At 39.6% G+C, this 13,638-nt stretch overlaps 2 protein-coding genes and 1 long non-coding RNA gene across 4 annotated transcripts; all 3 read left to right on the top strand.

The window, feature by feature from the left end:
• The first annotated feature begins 2,051 nt into the window (after positions 1-2,051).
• Positions 2,052-3,895, top strand: LOC123470569. 2 transcript variants are annotated; one of them, XR_006644292.1, is made up of 5 exons: positions 2,052-2,218; positions 2,288-2,357; positions 3,338-3,417; positions 3,484-3,580; positions 3,642-3,895. It is a non-coding gene; the product is annotated as an uncharacterized LOC123470569 (long non-coding RNA). The 2 variants fall into 2 exon arrangements; XR_006644293.1 differs by having other exon boundaries at positions 2,052-2,223.
• Positions 3,896-7,318: 3,423 nt separating this feature from the next.
• LOC123470469 lies at positions 7,319-8,155 on the top strand. The gene has a single exon (XM_045170733.1). It carries the CDS (start codon positions 7,319-7,321, stop codon positions 8,153-8,155), a length of 837 nt encoding a protein of 278 aa, XP_045026668.1.
• Positions 8,156-8,512: 357 nt separating this feature from the next.
• On the top strand, positions 8,513-12,997 carry LOC123470467 (uncharacterized protein K02A2.6-like). The gene is made up of 3 exons (XM_045170731.1): positions 8,513-9,661; positions 11,198-12,409; positions 12,497-12,997. Exons 1-3 carry the CDS (start codon positions 8,513-8,515, stop codon positions 12,995-12,997), a joined length of 2,862 nt encoding a protein of 953 aa, XP_045026666.1.
• Positions 12,998-13,638: the final 641 nt, after the last annotated feature.

Raw genomic sequence — 13,638 nt, 5'->3', positions numbered from 1 at the left:
GGAAAATTCATCTCCCCGAATTCAATTGGGGTTTGCAATCAATTGGATTGCAATCAATCGATTCATCAATGCAAAAAACATTATCGATTGACGGTTTCACCCGATCGATCCGATAACAACCCCGATAATAGCTCGTTCTACCCGCTTGCTCCAATTTTTACTCTGAAACCGAAAGAACAGCATTTTTTAAAAATTGCGTCGGGGCAACGGGTTAACCTAAAATTTTTCCCCCCACCGCCCCGGTTGAAAAAGTGGCACCTCAATTGGACCCTAAATGCACTTTATCGGTGCGGGGCGGTTAACTCGATTAGAACTAATTGGGGCCGATCACTAAGTTTCATTATTAATTGTCAAAATTTCTTTGTTTCCAAAAGGGGAGAACTTAACCATGTTCAAATTTTTCCCTTGAACGTATTTTTATTTTAAGTCTAGCATTTAATACGAAAAATAAAAAAAAATAAGGAGTAAATATCTATTTGCCGGATGGTTTATTTTAAAATTTATTACAAAAAATGAATAAAATATATGTAAGTCGTGATTTTGTTTGCACAGGCTTTCCGTTTAGCTTACGGGAACGAAGCCATTGGAAATTAACTTACAGAAAATAAATATTATTCAGCATTTAATAATATTCAAAGCAAGTATACTTATGATAGGATTATAATTTCAAATAATAAAAAACTACTTTAAACTTAATAAATCATGCTGAAGTTTAAAATTCAAAAAATATTTAGCATAAATTGTTTAATTTCAATTTATACATCTCTGGTTTAACCTAAGTTCGACATCATCTTGACTTCTTAAAAATCCTGTATGTGATTTGTTATCGAAAAAGCTCTAGTGTTTTACAAAAATTCGATTGTATTGTTCGAAAATGATACATAATATATCTGTAGATTGGCACAGTGGAATAAGATTCGACTGTGATGCGGGAGACCCGAGTTCGAATCCTGGTATAGCCTAATGTTTTTTCATGAATAGATGTCCAATACATGTCATATTTATAGCCAAATGAAAGCCCGTTCGGATATCCTTAGAATGTCCGACGGCGCTGTTTAGGGCGGTCAAAACCAAAAAAAAATACATCCGTAGGACATCCAAATCGGATATCGGGCTGTCCGGAGGATATAAAAAAGATGTACTCAACATCCGACCCCGACATCTGTCGGACATCCGACGGACTGCCTTGTGTTATGTGGGAAAGGAAGTGAAGTTCCACCTCTGAAAGAACTTTTTGGAGAGGTTTTCTTTTGCATCGTTGATGCTAACTTCCTACATGACGGGCCAACTGACTCTTCCTCATCACTTTCCATGTCGGTTGTAGTTTCACCAGGCAAGCTTAACTTCTTTTCACGCAGACCTCTTCCTGTGTTGCTATCATTCAGAATGGGAAGCCCAGACTCAACACGGGGGAGATTTGTTCTGGCTTCATCATGTTCCTATTAATAAAATCAACAAGATTAGTTATTATACAAATTCAATACAAGTAGTCACGAAAAATAACTAAGACATAAATACCATAAGTTCCCACGATTTTAAAAACATCGTGGCGATCCCAATTCTCTACATTAGGTGGTACACCACCTTTCAGCATGGTATTCTTGTATTGGCTGGAAAATCTTGCATCTGGTAAATAGAGAACCTGGTCCTCTATCCAATTTTCAGCGACAACATGTATCCAGCTCCCTTTTAAAGGTCCCCCTTTGGGAATTTCAACAATTAAATGTGACATAACTTAAAGTTATGTCAGAAGGATCAGTGAGCAGATGACTGGCAGAATGATTGAAACTTGAAACTTGCAAGCCAATGCAATGGCGGAAGTTTGCAACGTTGCAAGTTTTTAAAAATTGATCCTTATTATTACGATTAATATACAAATTAGCATTTAAATGAGATATTAAGATTAATAAGTTAACATGAATCAATTTCATTATGTTACTTGCAATTAAAAATACGTTTTTTGGTAAAATAGTTACGTTCCGTATTTCTATTTAAGTTTTTAAAATTATTAGGTATTGATATTGTCAACTACAAGACAAAGGATCGATTTTTAAGTAATTAAGATGGAGACGCGTCGTTGACGCAAGTTAGCGAGGTTTTCTTTGTTCAAAAAGTCCCCTTAGTTGCTTAAACATCCATATCGATCGGTTTAATTCATTTCAGTTTTCAGTTCTAAGGATACAGTTCGTCGTCAAGAACATCTCGAGTGTATGCAGTGGTAAGGTATTTTACGAAATATGTAATAGTACAAATATGTCAGTGTAACGAATGAATTTTTTACTTGTAGGTATTGTCAGCTGAAAGTTCATAACTTCTACATTACTCTACTAGTCATCCACACTATTTTCAAGACCTGGGTAATACACCAACATTAAAGTTTAGAGTGTCTATACCTTAGTAGGGGAGACTGGAGTATGCCGGGACACCGGGTCAAGAGGGACAGTAGGGGGAAAAATAGTAGATTTTAATCAAATTAAAAAATTTTTTAGTATGTTATTTAGATACATACAATCTACTTTGGCATGAAATTTGGTTGAGTTTTGTCAATAACTGTACTAGTTATTAACAAAACAAAAAAAACGGGTTTTTTTAGTTAATTTTGTCGCCGCCATTTAATGTTTATAGAAAAAAATAATCGCAAATGGCATGTAAATTTAATATGGAAATGAAGCTTAATCATTTCTTTATTGTTAAAAACAAAAATTATGATTTTCGGTCAATAACTGTAGATAATATTAACGTTTTAAAAAAATACTCTTTATCGGGAAATCGGGACAGCTGTTTTTGACTAAAATGGGACATTAGTGGGCGGGTTTGGCCTTCAAGCCCATCAATCATCACCGAGATCATGACGCCAACGATGATCACAAGCAATCGATTATTCAGCATATTAATCGATTACAATAAGCCCAAACCCCACCTATCTTGTAATAAGGGTTTTTTATCATGTAAGAAAAAATTTTTATTAACACAATAATCAAATTGAAACATTTATTAATTCATAGAGTCTATGCAGTGGGACCCTATTTCAATTTTTACAAATTTTTTAAATGAATTTTAAGGCGTAAACGGAGGACGTCCCTCACCACCCACCCTAGTGTCCTCACTTACCCCTCAAAATAGGCTCCTCCCACAAATCTAAGAAAACTTTAAAGGTCTTATATGGGAAAATGGTTTATTATTATATTATATAAAAAATATGGGGGGTACATTACCGTATGGAATACATAAAAACAAAATAATAAATTAATTTAATGATTAGTTTGGGAGATATAGGGGGGAAACGAAAACCGTCCCGGCTTACTCCAGTCTCCCCTACTCTGTGTTATGTCTATAGGTATCACAATACGTATCACCACTTCAACTAATTCTAGTCATCCCGTTGTTCAACTGTGAAGCATCTGCATAATATTGAAGGTATTATTTTTATGGACAATCTTTACAATGTCAGTGTATTAATTCACTGTCGTGTGTTTTCTCTAGGTATCATCGTGTGTTATCTCTAGCAACCACCCTGACCTGTTGTGGAGTGCCAATGAAAAGCATTTACATATCTCCAAGTTTTTGAAAATCTTTCGAGGTAAAGAATATTATATTTTTGGTTCACATTTCAATACATTAATTCTCATTTATTGATACAGGCAATATCGATCCGCCGTGGTGAAACTCATAATGGAAAATACTGGATATATGAAAATTAACAAAAATATGCATAATTATATCCTTTTCATAAATTGCTTTGTTCACCAATAAATTTCAGTACAAAAATTTTTTTAACCGCTTGCATTTATGATTCTTTTTCTATGGTTGTTTCAATAGCAATTGTATTCAAGATGAAATAGTATGTGCTACACAGATGTTGTATAGTCAATTTTAATAAAAAGTAATACGCTTGCATCGTATCAAATAGATATATGAAGTCAAGTTTTCTACGAGATTTCTCTAAGATAGATGTTACATATAGCTAATTGGTATGAAATGCCATACATCTTTACGGTATCCTGTAGATACCTTAGAAATGTACAGTATCCTGCACAAAAATCTGAAAACCGATTTAATTTTTTAAAGCCACCTATTGGCGGGGTAATGGGTTTCTTGTTTGTTTTTCTTTAAGGGGGAAGGTAGACGGGGTGATAGACACGACAGGGTAGGGTTGGGTAAGTCTAGACATTTTTTTTATGCCTTAAGGTATTACGCTTTAAGGCAAGTTACAGGTCGGGACATTTTTGCAACCCCCAGGGTGGTGTGTTCGGATTTTTGTGCAGGATACTGTACAACAGCAGATAGACATGTTGATATCTATAAGTTATCTGCAAGATAACACGTTCTACTTAAGAAATCTTCTGAGGGCAGTAGAAGGTAAGAAATCTAAAACCAATAAATATTATTTTGTTTAAAATTGTGTACATGTGTATATAAAGAACTTATAGAATTACTGTCAGTTCTTAACTATACAGTTATTCTATGTATTATAGTTATATATAATACCTATATATAGTATCCTTATACAATACCTATAAAGAGGTATTGTATAGAAGAACTAAACACAGGTACTATATAGTACCTACATTTGTACAATACTATATAAAGCACGGTAAATAGTATTATATAGTACTTGTATATAGTATTTATACAATATTAATTTACTAAAATTTATTTATTCATTGAATAGTACTGCTGTAAAGTACTACTGTATAGCGCTACTATATAGAAATACTATATACCTAAATACAAGGTAAGAGTTTTTTAAATATTATTTAAGAGTTGTATTTTAATCATATTTATCTGCTTAGATGCCATTTGCTCCATGCTGAAGGTGAAACTAACTAGACATCGTTGGCCACCGAAACTGGGGTTGGCTATTTCCCAGAAATTTAATCAGGTGCATCCAACGGCAGCAGACAAGCGTAAATTGCGCCACTACTGGAAGATGCAAAATACCCAAAATCCTTGAAAACTGTGCATTTATTATGGTCTGCATAATACAAAGAAATTGTGTTCTCCAATGGTTTCGTTTTCATTTTATATTGTATACATAATATAATATATTGTCGCGGGTGAAAAGAGAGATTGGTTATCTCTTCGCAGAGATGAGTCATCCGCTCCTTGGACAACGCTGCGATCGTGGTGAAGAAATTATCGGGAGAAGTCCGCTCTAAGAAAGATACGCAGATATGCAGTCCAGAAGGGGAGCAATTCGCGCGACGGTATAAAACACTGCCCTGAATCTGCGTTAGATGAGTCTCCATCGGGTGAGCTCCCGGAGCTGGGCTCCGTAAGAGGAGTTCCCTGGTTTCCCAAGAGGTCTTCAGACGCTTCTCCAACTTTTGGTAATGGTTATCCCTTTTGTTTGAGTTAAACCATTGTTTAGAATTTAAGTCATCATTTGTTGTATTCGTTTGTTCTTGTTCTAATACAACTCGTGTGACAATATTAATGCCACTGGGTAAACTAAATAATAATAATTTTAAAAAATGTACGATGAAATGCGGTGTTGATGCGTGTACTTTATAGGAGAATTTCTGAGAAAAAAGTATAACATATAATTATAATACTGTATAGAATTACTATATATAAGTACTATATGGAACTACTACATAGAACTACTATATAGAACTACTATATAGACTTAATATATAGAACTACTATATAGAACTACTATATAGAACTAAAATAATACATATCAATATTTATTTATATAGATATAAAATATCAACATGGCCGCGCACATCTAGATGCTACCCATATAGCACATTTCTGCCGTCGGATGTCCGAATCATGGCCGAACATCCGTTAGATATCCATGAACTCAATGGGTAGTCCCAGGGATGTCCGTCGGCTAGTCACCTTGGAAGTGCAATGGATGTCCGAAAGTTATATTCTACGGACCTCCTTCCAACAGCCAAGAAGATTTTAAATTGTTTCATTTAAGGATCGGCCTCGAGCCAATCGGGGCGCTTTTTTGCCAATCGGGTTTCTCATTTGGGGTCATCGAGGCCTGGCTTAATAAGAATTTGATCTTGATAAAAGTCAACATCAAGTTAACAGAGTAGCAATGGTAACTACAACAGAACTTCGTGCTCATTTCAGAGCGATAAAAAAATGCTGTCTGAAATGCAGCATTTCATGATGAGCTGTATACTACCAAAAGATGGTGAAAAAGATGGGGTAAATAAGAATTTTAAGAAACGCACCCGAAAATCAGAATTAAATTCTGAAATAATTCACGGGATATCGGAAGGGGATCTAGAAAATTAAGGTGTACAATTGAAGAAATAGAGTTAACCACAATTCCCGCTAATATGTGTGTGTGAAGCACGTATTCAGTACCAAAATGTGAAAAATCTGAAAAATTTGTCCAATACGTACGCCATGCCCCTAGCGGTTAAGACCGAGCATCGCCTACTAGATTTCTCTCAGCCTTATGGCGATGATATCGGTCTTTACTTCGTAGTCTGTGGTAATAGGTATTGGTCTGGGGTCGATCGGCGTTAGTTTTTTGCTGGTCGGGCGGGTAATTCGTTTTCAGAACGGGTTGGCCTGATTATATTCTGTCTTTTTTGCCCCGTGCCTTGTCGGGTTTTAGTTGACTTACAGACTTTTGCTGAATGTTAAAGTTTATCTTAAGCCTCGCTTACACTAGAGGTTCTTCTTAAGCTTTTAGTTCCTTAATCTTTTAAGTTCTTAAGAAGTTAAGCTAAGTTTTTAATTTTTCAACTTACACTGTCAAGTGACTTTTTTTTTTAAAAAGGCGGAGTTAGTTTTCATGCAAACGCAAATAAATATAAGCAGACGAAGTGCTATTTTTGTGTTGATGTTAAGCGTCATCAAAATGGATAACTACGATTTTGACGTGTATCAGTGGAAAACCAAATGTGTTGTTGGATTCACAGCTCTTTTATTTGCGGTAACTCTACTTAAAAAGAAATATCTTATTCGTAAAAGACATCCGAAATAAAACTACAAATATAAGAACCTTTGTGGTGGCACCAGTGCAAAAAAATTTACGAAGAAGTACGCACTAGCCGAATATTCTTATAGACCATTTTCACGTTGCGAAAAGCAGTATTCATGTAGTCCGGCAACCCTGCAAGCTGCCATCTGTAGTCCTACTTAGCCTTGTTTAGGTGGATTTAACATAGGCTAACGACTTTGAGGACTGATTTCTCCCATTAATTTTGCTACTGTTGTATATCTACTAGCGCCACTAGTGGCAGGCTTAGCTAATACAAAGAGGCTAGCCTCAGTCACACTTGGACAGCCGAGTCTACTACATGGTGTCAGAAGTAAAGTCGATAGATTCATCCAATTAGTCAGCATGGCGAGTGAATTGCATCCACCGTCATCCTTTTCGTTTGATGGTGATCTGCCTACTAAATGGGCACTTTGGAAAAAGCAGTTTGTGTGGTACTTAAAGGCCACAAAGAAAAACAAAGACGATGAAGATGTTCAAGTGGGCGTATTGATCACGTTGCTAGGCCAAGAAGGGCTCCGAATTTACGAGACGTTCACGTGGACAACAGCTGGTGATGAGAACAAAATTAATCCAGTCTTGGCTAAGTTTGATGCTCATTTTCAACCCCGAAAAAGTCAAACTTTTGAACGCTACAAGTTTCTCACTCGTCATCAACGTGAGGGTGAGTCATGTGAGTCGTTTTTATTGGAACTTCAGTCCCTTATCGCAACCTGTGAGTATGATACGCAACGAGACTCCATTCTGCGCGATCAAATCGTTATCGGTGTGGCAGACGTTAAAACACGTGAGAAATTGTTGTTCGACCCTCAATTAACATTGGTGAAGGCGGTTGAAATTATTCGAGCGTGTGAAACATCATCATTGATAACTGAAAAAATGTCAGCAGAGGCAGTCAACAGATTGACCTTGGAAAAACTCAAACGGTCGAGGCCCTCGGACCGACGTGGCTCAGCAGACAAGTCTGGACATCGCAAGAGTATCGAACAAATCACAAATTGTAAGTGGTGCGGTGGCAGTCATTCTAGGCGTAATTGTCCAGCTTACGGGAAACAGTGCACAAAATGTGGTAAGCCCAACCATTTTGAGAAAGTTTGTGACAGCGAAGAAAACGTTGCTAGTATAGACTCGTATGTGGTTCACTCGTTGAGTGATCGCCAAGACTCGCAGTGGAACGTTTAACTCCTAGTCAACGATTATCCGATAACTTTCAAAGTGGACACCGGTGCCTCGTGTAATGTGTTGTCTCGTAATTGGTTTGAAAAAGTGAATCGCTCAAAGTCACAACTGAAGCCTGGTCCGCAAGTACGCACGTATAATGGTGAGTCATTAAATGTCCTGGGGCAACAAGACGTCGCCGTACGCTTTAAGAAAAAGCGGTATACTCTGCGGGTTTTAGTAATTGAAGAAGAAAAGGTGCCCATCTTGGGTTTGCCCAGCTGCCGTGAACTACGCCTTGTTCAGACATCTGCACGTCAACAAGTAGACGCAATGGGAGATAGCAACAGAGTGGAGTCCACCTTACCGAGTGAGTTTAAAATGTATCAAAAAGTTTTCATTGGTATTGGCAAATTGCCAGTGGAGCATCATATCAAACTCAAAGACAATTACGTGTCAGTTGTTCGCCCGCCAAGACGAGTGCCGTTTAAGCTACGAGATCCAGTAAAGAATGAGCTTGATGACATGGAAAAATTGAAATTAGTCTGCAAAGTGACGGAACCGACTGAATGGGTTAACCCTATGCTAGCTATACAAAAAGCCGATGGTGACGTCCGAATTTGCCTGGATCCAGTTGATTTAAACAAAGAAGTTAAGCGTCAACACTATCCGGTACCGACAGCACAAGAGTTGTTTGCTCGCATTGGCAAAGCCAAGTATTTCTCCACGCTAGATGCAACATCTGGGTTTCTACAAATCCCGCTGACGGAGGAATCCAGTTATATGGCGACGTTCGCAACACCATTCGGGCGTTATCGTTTCTTGCGGCTGCCGTTTGGCATCTCTTCGGCACCGGAAGTGTATCAGCAGACAATGGAACAGTTCTTTGGTGATCTTGAAGGCGTTGAAATATATTTTGACGATTTTTTCGTGAGGGGAGAGACTCGAGAAGAACACGACCAGCGGTTGCAAGCAGTATTTGATCGATGTGTAAAAGTGAATCTCAAACTTAATGCTAAAAAGTGCAAGTTTCTCCTCCCGGAGCTGCCATGGATCGGTCATGTCATCTCTTTCCAGCAGTTAAAGCCAGATCCAGCCAAAGTAAGTGCCATTAAGGCGTTTAAAGAACCGAGTTCAAAAGAAGAATTACAGCGGTTGTTGGGAATGGTGAACTATTTATCCAAATTTTGTGAACATTTGTCACCCCTAACGAAACCTTTGCGTGATTTGTTAAAAAGTGACGTCGAGTGGGTGTGGGACAGCGGCAGCGCCCTCATTTTACAGTCCGTCAAAGAACTAGTGAGCTCGGCGCCGGTCTTGCGCTTATTTGATCCAAAGTTACCGGTTACGGTCTCAGTCGACGCGTCCCCTTATGGCCTTGGAGCTGTACTCCTGCAAGATGGTCAGCCCATTGAATTTGCGTCGCGGTCACTGACAGACACACAACGTCGCTATGCCCAAATTGAAAAGGAGTTGTTAGCAGTGCAGTTTGGCATGACACACTTCCATCACTATGTCTACGGAAATCAGGTGACAGTAGAAACTGATCACAAGCCCCTGGTCCCATATAGCACATTTCAGCCGTCGGATGTCCGAATCATGGCCGAACATCCGTTAGATATCTATGTACTCAATGGGTAGTTCCAGGGATGTCCGTCGGCTAGTCACCTTGGAAGTGCAATGGATGTGCGAAAATTATATTCTACGGACCTCCTTCCAACAGCCAAAAAGATTTTCAATTGTTTCATTTAAGGATCGGCCTCGAGCCAATCGGGGCGCTTTTTTGCAAATCGGGTTTCTCATTTCGGGCCAAGGAGGCGTGGCTCAGGGTGGAAAATTCTTCTCCCCGAATTCAATTGGGGTTTGCAATCAATTGGATTGCAATCAATCGATTCATCAATGCAAAAAACATTATCGATTGACCCGATCTATCCGATAACAACCCCGATAATAGCTCGTTCTACCCGCTTGCCCCGATTTTTACTCTGAAACCGAAAGAACGGCATTTTTTTTTTATTGCTTCGGGGCAACGGGTTAACCTCAAATTTTTTCCCGCACCGCCCCGGTTGAAAAAATGGCACCTCATTTCAACCCCGAATGCACTTTATCGGTGCGGGGCGGTTAACTTGATTAGAACTAATTTGGGGCCGATCACTAAGTTTCATTATTAATTGTCAAAATTTCTTGAGAGGGGGAAAACTTAACCGTGTTCAAATTTTTCCCTTGAACGTATTTTTATTTGAAGTCCAGCATTTAAAATGAAAAATTTAAAAAATAAAGGAGTAATGATCTATTTGCCGGATGGTTGATTTTAAAATTTATTACAAAAAATGAATAAAATATATGAAAGTCGTGAGTTTGTTTGCACAAGCTTTCCGTTTAGCTTATGGGAACCAAGCCATTGAAAATTAACTCACAGAAAATAAATATTATTCGGCATCTAATAATATTAAAAGCAAGGATACTTATGATAGGATTATAATTTCAATTAATAAAAAACTACTTTAAACTTAATAAATCATGCTGAAGTTTAAAATTCAAAAAATATTTAGCATAAATTGTTTAATTTCAATTTATACACCTCTGGTTTAACCTAAGTTCGACATCATCTTGACTTTTTAAAAATCCTGTATGTGATTTGTTATCGAAAAAGCTCAAGTGTTTTACAACAATTCGATTGTATTGTTCGAAAATGATACATAATTTATCTGTAGATTGGCACAGTGGAATAAGATTCGACTGTGATGCGGGAGACCCGAGTTCGAATCCTGGTATAGCCTAATGTTTTTTCGTGAATAGATGTCCAATACATGTCATATTTATAGCCAAATGAAAGCCCGTTCGGATATCCTTAGAATGTCTGACGGCGCTGTTTAGGGCGGTCAAAACCCAAAAAAAATACATCCGTAGGACATCCAAATCGGATATCGGGCTGTCCGGAGGATATCAAAAAGATGTACTCAACATCCGACCCCGACATCTGTCGGACATCCGACGGACTGCCTTGTGTTATGTGGGGTTGGACTGGTGGGTAAGCCAATTGGATTGTGTTCCCCCCGAATTCAGCGGATGCGACTACAGCTGCAGGTTTACAGTTATCAACTTCTCTACAAGCCCGGGAAGGAACTCTATCTGGCAGATACGCTCAGCAGAGCGCCAGACACTCAGGAATACGCGACAGATCAGTCACAAATAAATGAAGAATTTGTACATGCAATGCTCAGCTACGTCATCCCAGGAGAAACGGCTAAAGAAAAATATGCTAAGGCTACTCAGAGTGATGCTACGTTGCAACTTGTCATCGGATTAGTGGAAGTGGGGTGGCCGAATCACAAACGAGATTGCCCGGTGCCGGCTAAGCCGTTTTGGTCGGAAAGGGCCAGTTTATCAACAGCTGGTGGTTTGCTTCTGCGAGGACATCAGGTGGTGGTTCCCGTCTCTCTGCAGTCGGAAATATTGAAGCAGTTTCATGATGGCCACTTCGGAGAGTCTAAATGTCTCGAAAGAGCCAAATCAGTTGCTTACTGGCCAGGATATGTCGAAGAAATACGCAACCTTGTAGCCGGATGCCGCATATGTCAAGAGCGGCGTCACCAAAATCCACATCAGCAGTATTATCCAGTGGAAGTTCCGGATCACCCCTTTCAGCGTGTGGCGACGGATTTCTTCCACTTACGTGGTAAAGACTACTTGTTAACCGTTGACTACTACAGTAAGTGGCCCTGTGTCGTCGAGATGACCTCAACAACAAGTGCAGCCAAAATCAAAGAATTAGATAAAATATTCTCTGATTTTGGAGTGCCGGAAGTGCTTGTGTCGGATAATGGCCCGCAATTTGGCAGCGCTGACTTCCGAGCGTCTGCTTGTCATCTCGCCATATCTCACGTCACATCAAGTCCATTTTATCCAGAGTCAAATGGTCAGGCGGAGAGATCAGTACAAACTGTAAAAGCGGCGTTTGTTAAGTCCATGGAGGATGGTCGCACGCTCCAGGATACACTCCGTGCAATTCGTTCAACTCCCATCGGCAATGGTTTGCCCTCACCGTCAGTGTTGTTGCAGTCGCGAAATCTACGAGGAAGTTTACCGTTCCTGTCGGAGGCATTACGTCATCAAAACGTGTCATCGGGAGCTATAGCAGCGGCATTAAAGCGTCGCCAAATGACAGCAGCCTTTCATCAAAAAGCAGCCCGTTCGTCTCGCTACTCCATTCTAACACTCGGTCAGCCAGTCAGAGTCCGTGTAGGAAAAAAGTGGGTACGCGGAAACGTCAAGCTAGTATGCTAACAACCAGACTCATATGTCATCACAACTCTCGATGGCCGAGAGCTCAGAAGAAACCGAAGAGCAATTAATTGCTGCAAGGGAGAACCTGTCGTTCATCCAGCAAAGGCCACAGCTCAAAAACAGTCAGCAGTTCCCCCTAAATCGTCCTTGGAGCAGCAGCAGCCCAGTCGTGTCTACACACCTTGTTCCAGGCAACAGTCGGTGTTTTCGTTTCCGGCCCTGTCCTTGCCACGGTCGGTTATTTCGTCGCAGCCGCCGGCTGTACTTCAGCCCCCAGCTCTGCAGCCGATTCCATCAGTTGTGGTGTTGCCCCTCCCTCCAAATCCTGTTCGTGTCGCTCGTCAAGTTGTTCGCAAGCCATTGACGGTCAAAGTCTGGCCATCGAGTTCCCGGAGTAGTTCCAGGTTGGCAGCGCAACGTCCCACCCTATTGCCAGAGCAGCGACGGTCCGTCTCATTGAGCCCAGCTCGCCCTCCTGATCCGGCTGCGCAAGTAACAGAAGAAAATTTGGGAGCGGAACCAGCGGCCGAGTCGACTAGTCTAACTCCAGCCAAACCGTCGGAAGCCGTTCAAGAGTAGCAGCTCCCCTCTAAAATTGCCAGTTACATGAAGTTTTGTTTTAATACGCTAATTTGCTAGTGCCACCTTGTAATCTCTAATTATGCATCATCTTCCCGTTTTTTTTTTCTTTTTATGAAAAGGAAAGATGTTCTATATCTACTAGCGCCACTAGTGGCAGGCTTAGCTAATACAAACAGGCTAGCCTCAGTCACACTTGGACAGCCGAGTCTACTACAGCTACCAGGAGCAAAATTATTGTGGCACGTTGTACGTCAGGATATTGCCAATATTTAACATAAGTACATTAAGTACAGTCACACTGTACTTCATTAAGCTTAGCAACATATCTTTCTTTAGCATCGTTTGGCAAAGTTGAAGAATAATCAGATAAGTCAAATAATTCAATAACTGAATCATGTAAAAGATCTTCTGCATCCTCAGAAGACATTTACATTCCTAATTATACCAAGAAATTTAGGTTTTATAAGAAAATTACACATTTTTTAAAGTTACCATTTGCTGTTGACTGTTTGTTATTGTTTCAAATGTTGATAGCCCTTCACTGTAACGACGATTTGAAGTACTAGTTGTAGCGAATTCTTGAAAATTTGGCACTTGAAATGTTGGCAATATCCTGACGTACAACGTGCCACAATAAT

The sequence above is a fragment of the Daphnia magna genome, linkage group LG3 (genome assembly GCF_020631705.1).
Source record: "Daphnia magna isolate NIES linkage group LG3, ASM2063170v1.1, whole genome shotgun sequence".
In the NCBI taxonomy this organism is placed as follows: domain Eukaryota; kingdom Metazoa; phylum Arthropoda; class Branchiopoda; order Diplostraca; family Daphniidae; genus Daphnia; species Daphnia magna.
This window is presented reverse-complemented; position numbering and strand designations above follow the sequence as displayed.

Coding starts and splice junctions, on each gene's coding strand:
- LOC123470467 (XM_045170731.1), top strand. CDS start 8,513: ATGTATCAAAAAGTTTTCATTGGTATTGGCAAATTGCCAGTGGAGCAT. Junction 9,662..11,197: donor ACTATGTCTACGGAAATCAG/GTGACAGTAGAA, acceptor CCCCGAATTCAG/CGGATGCGACTACAGCTGCA. Junction 12,410..12,496: donor TACGCGGAAACGTCAAGCTA/GTATGCTAACAA, acceptor AATTGCTGCAAG/GGAGAACCTGTCGTTCATCC.
- LOC123470469 (XM_045170733.1), top strand. CDS start 7,319: ATGGCGAGTGAATTGCATCCACCGTCATCCTTTTCGTTTGATGGTGAT.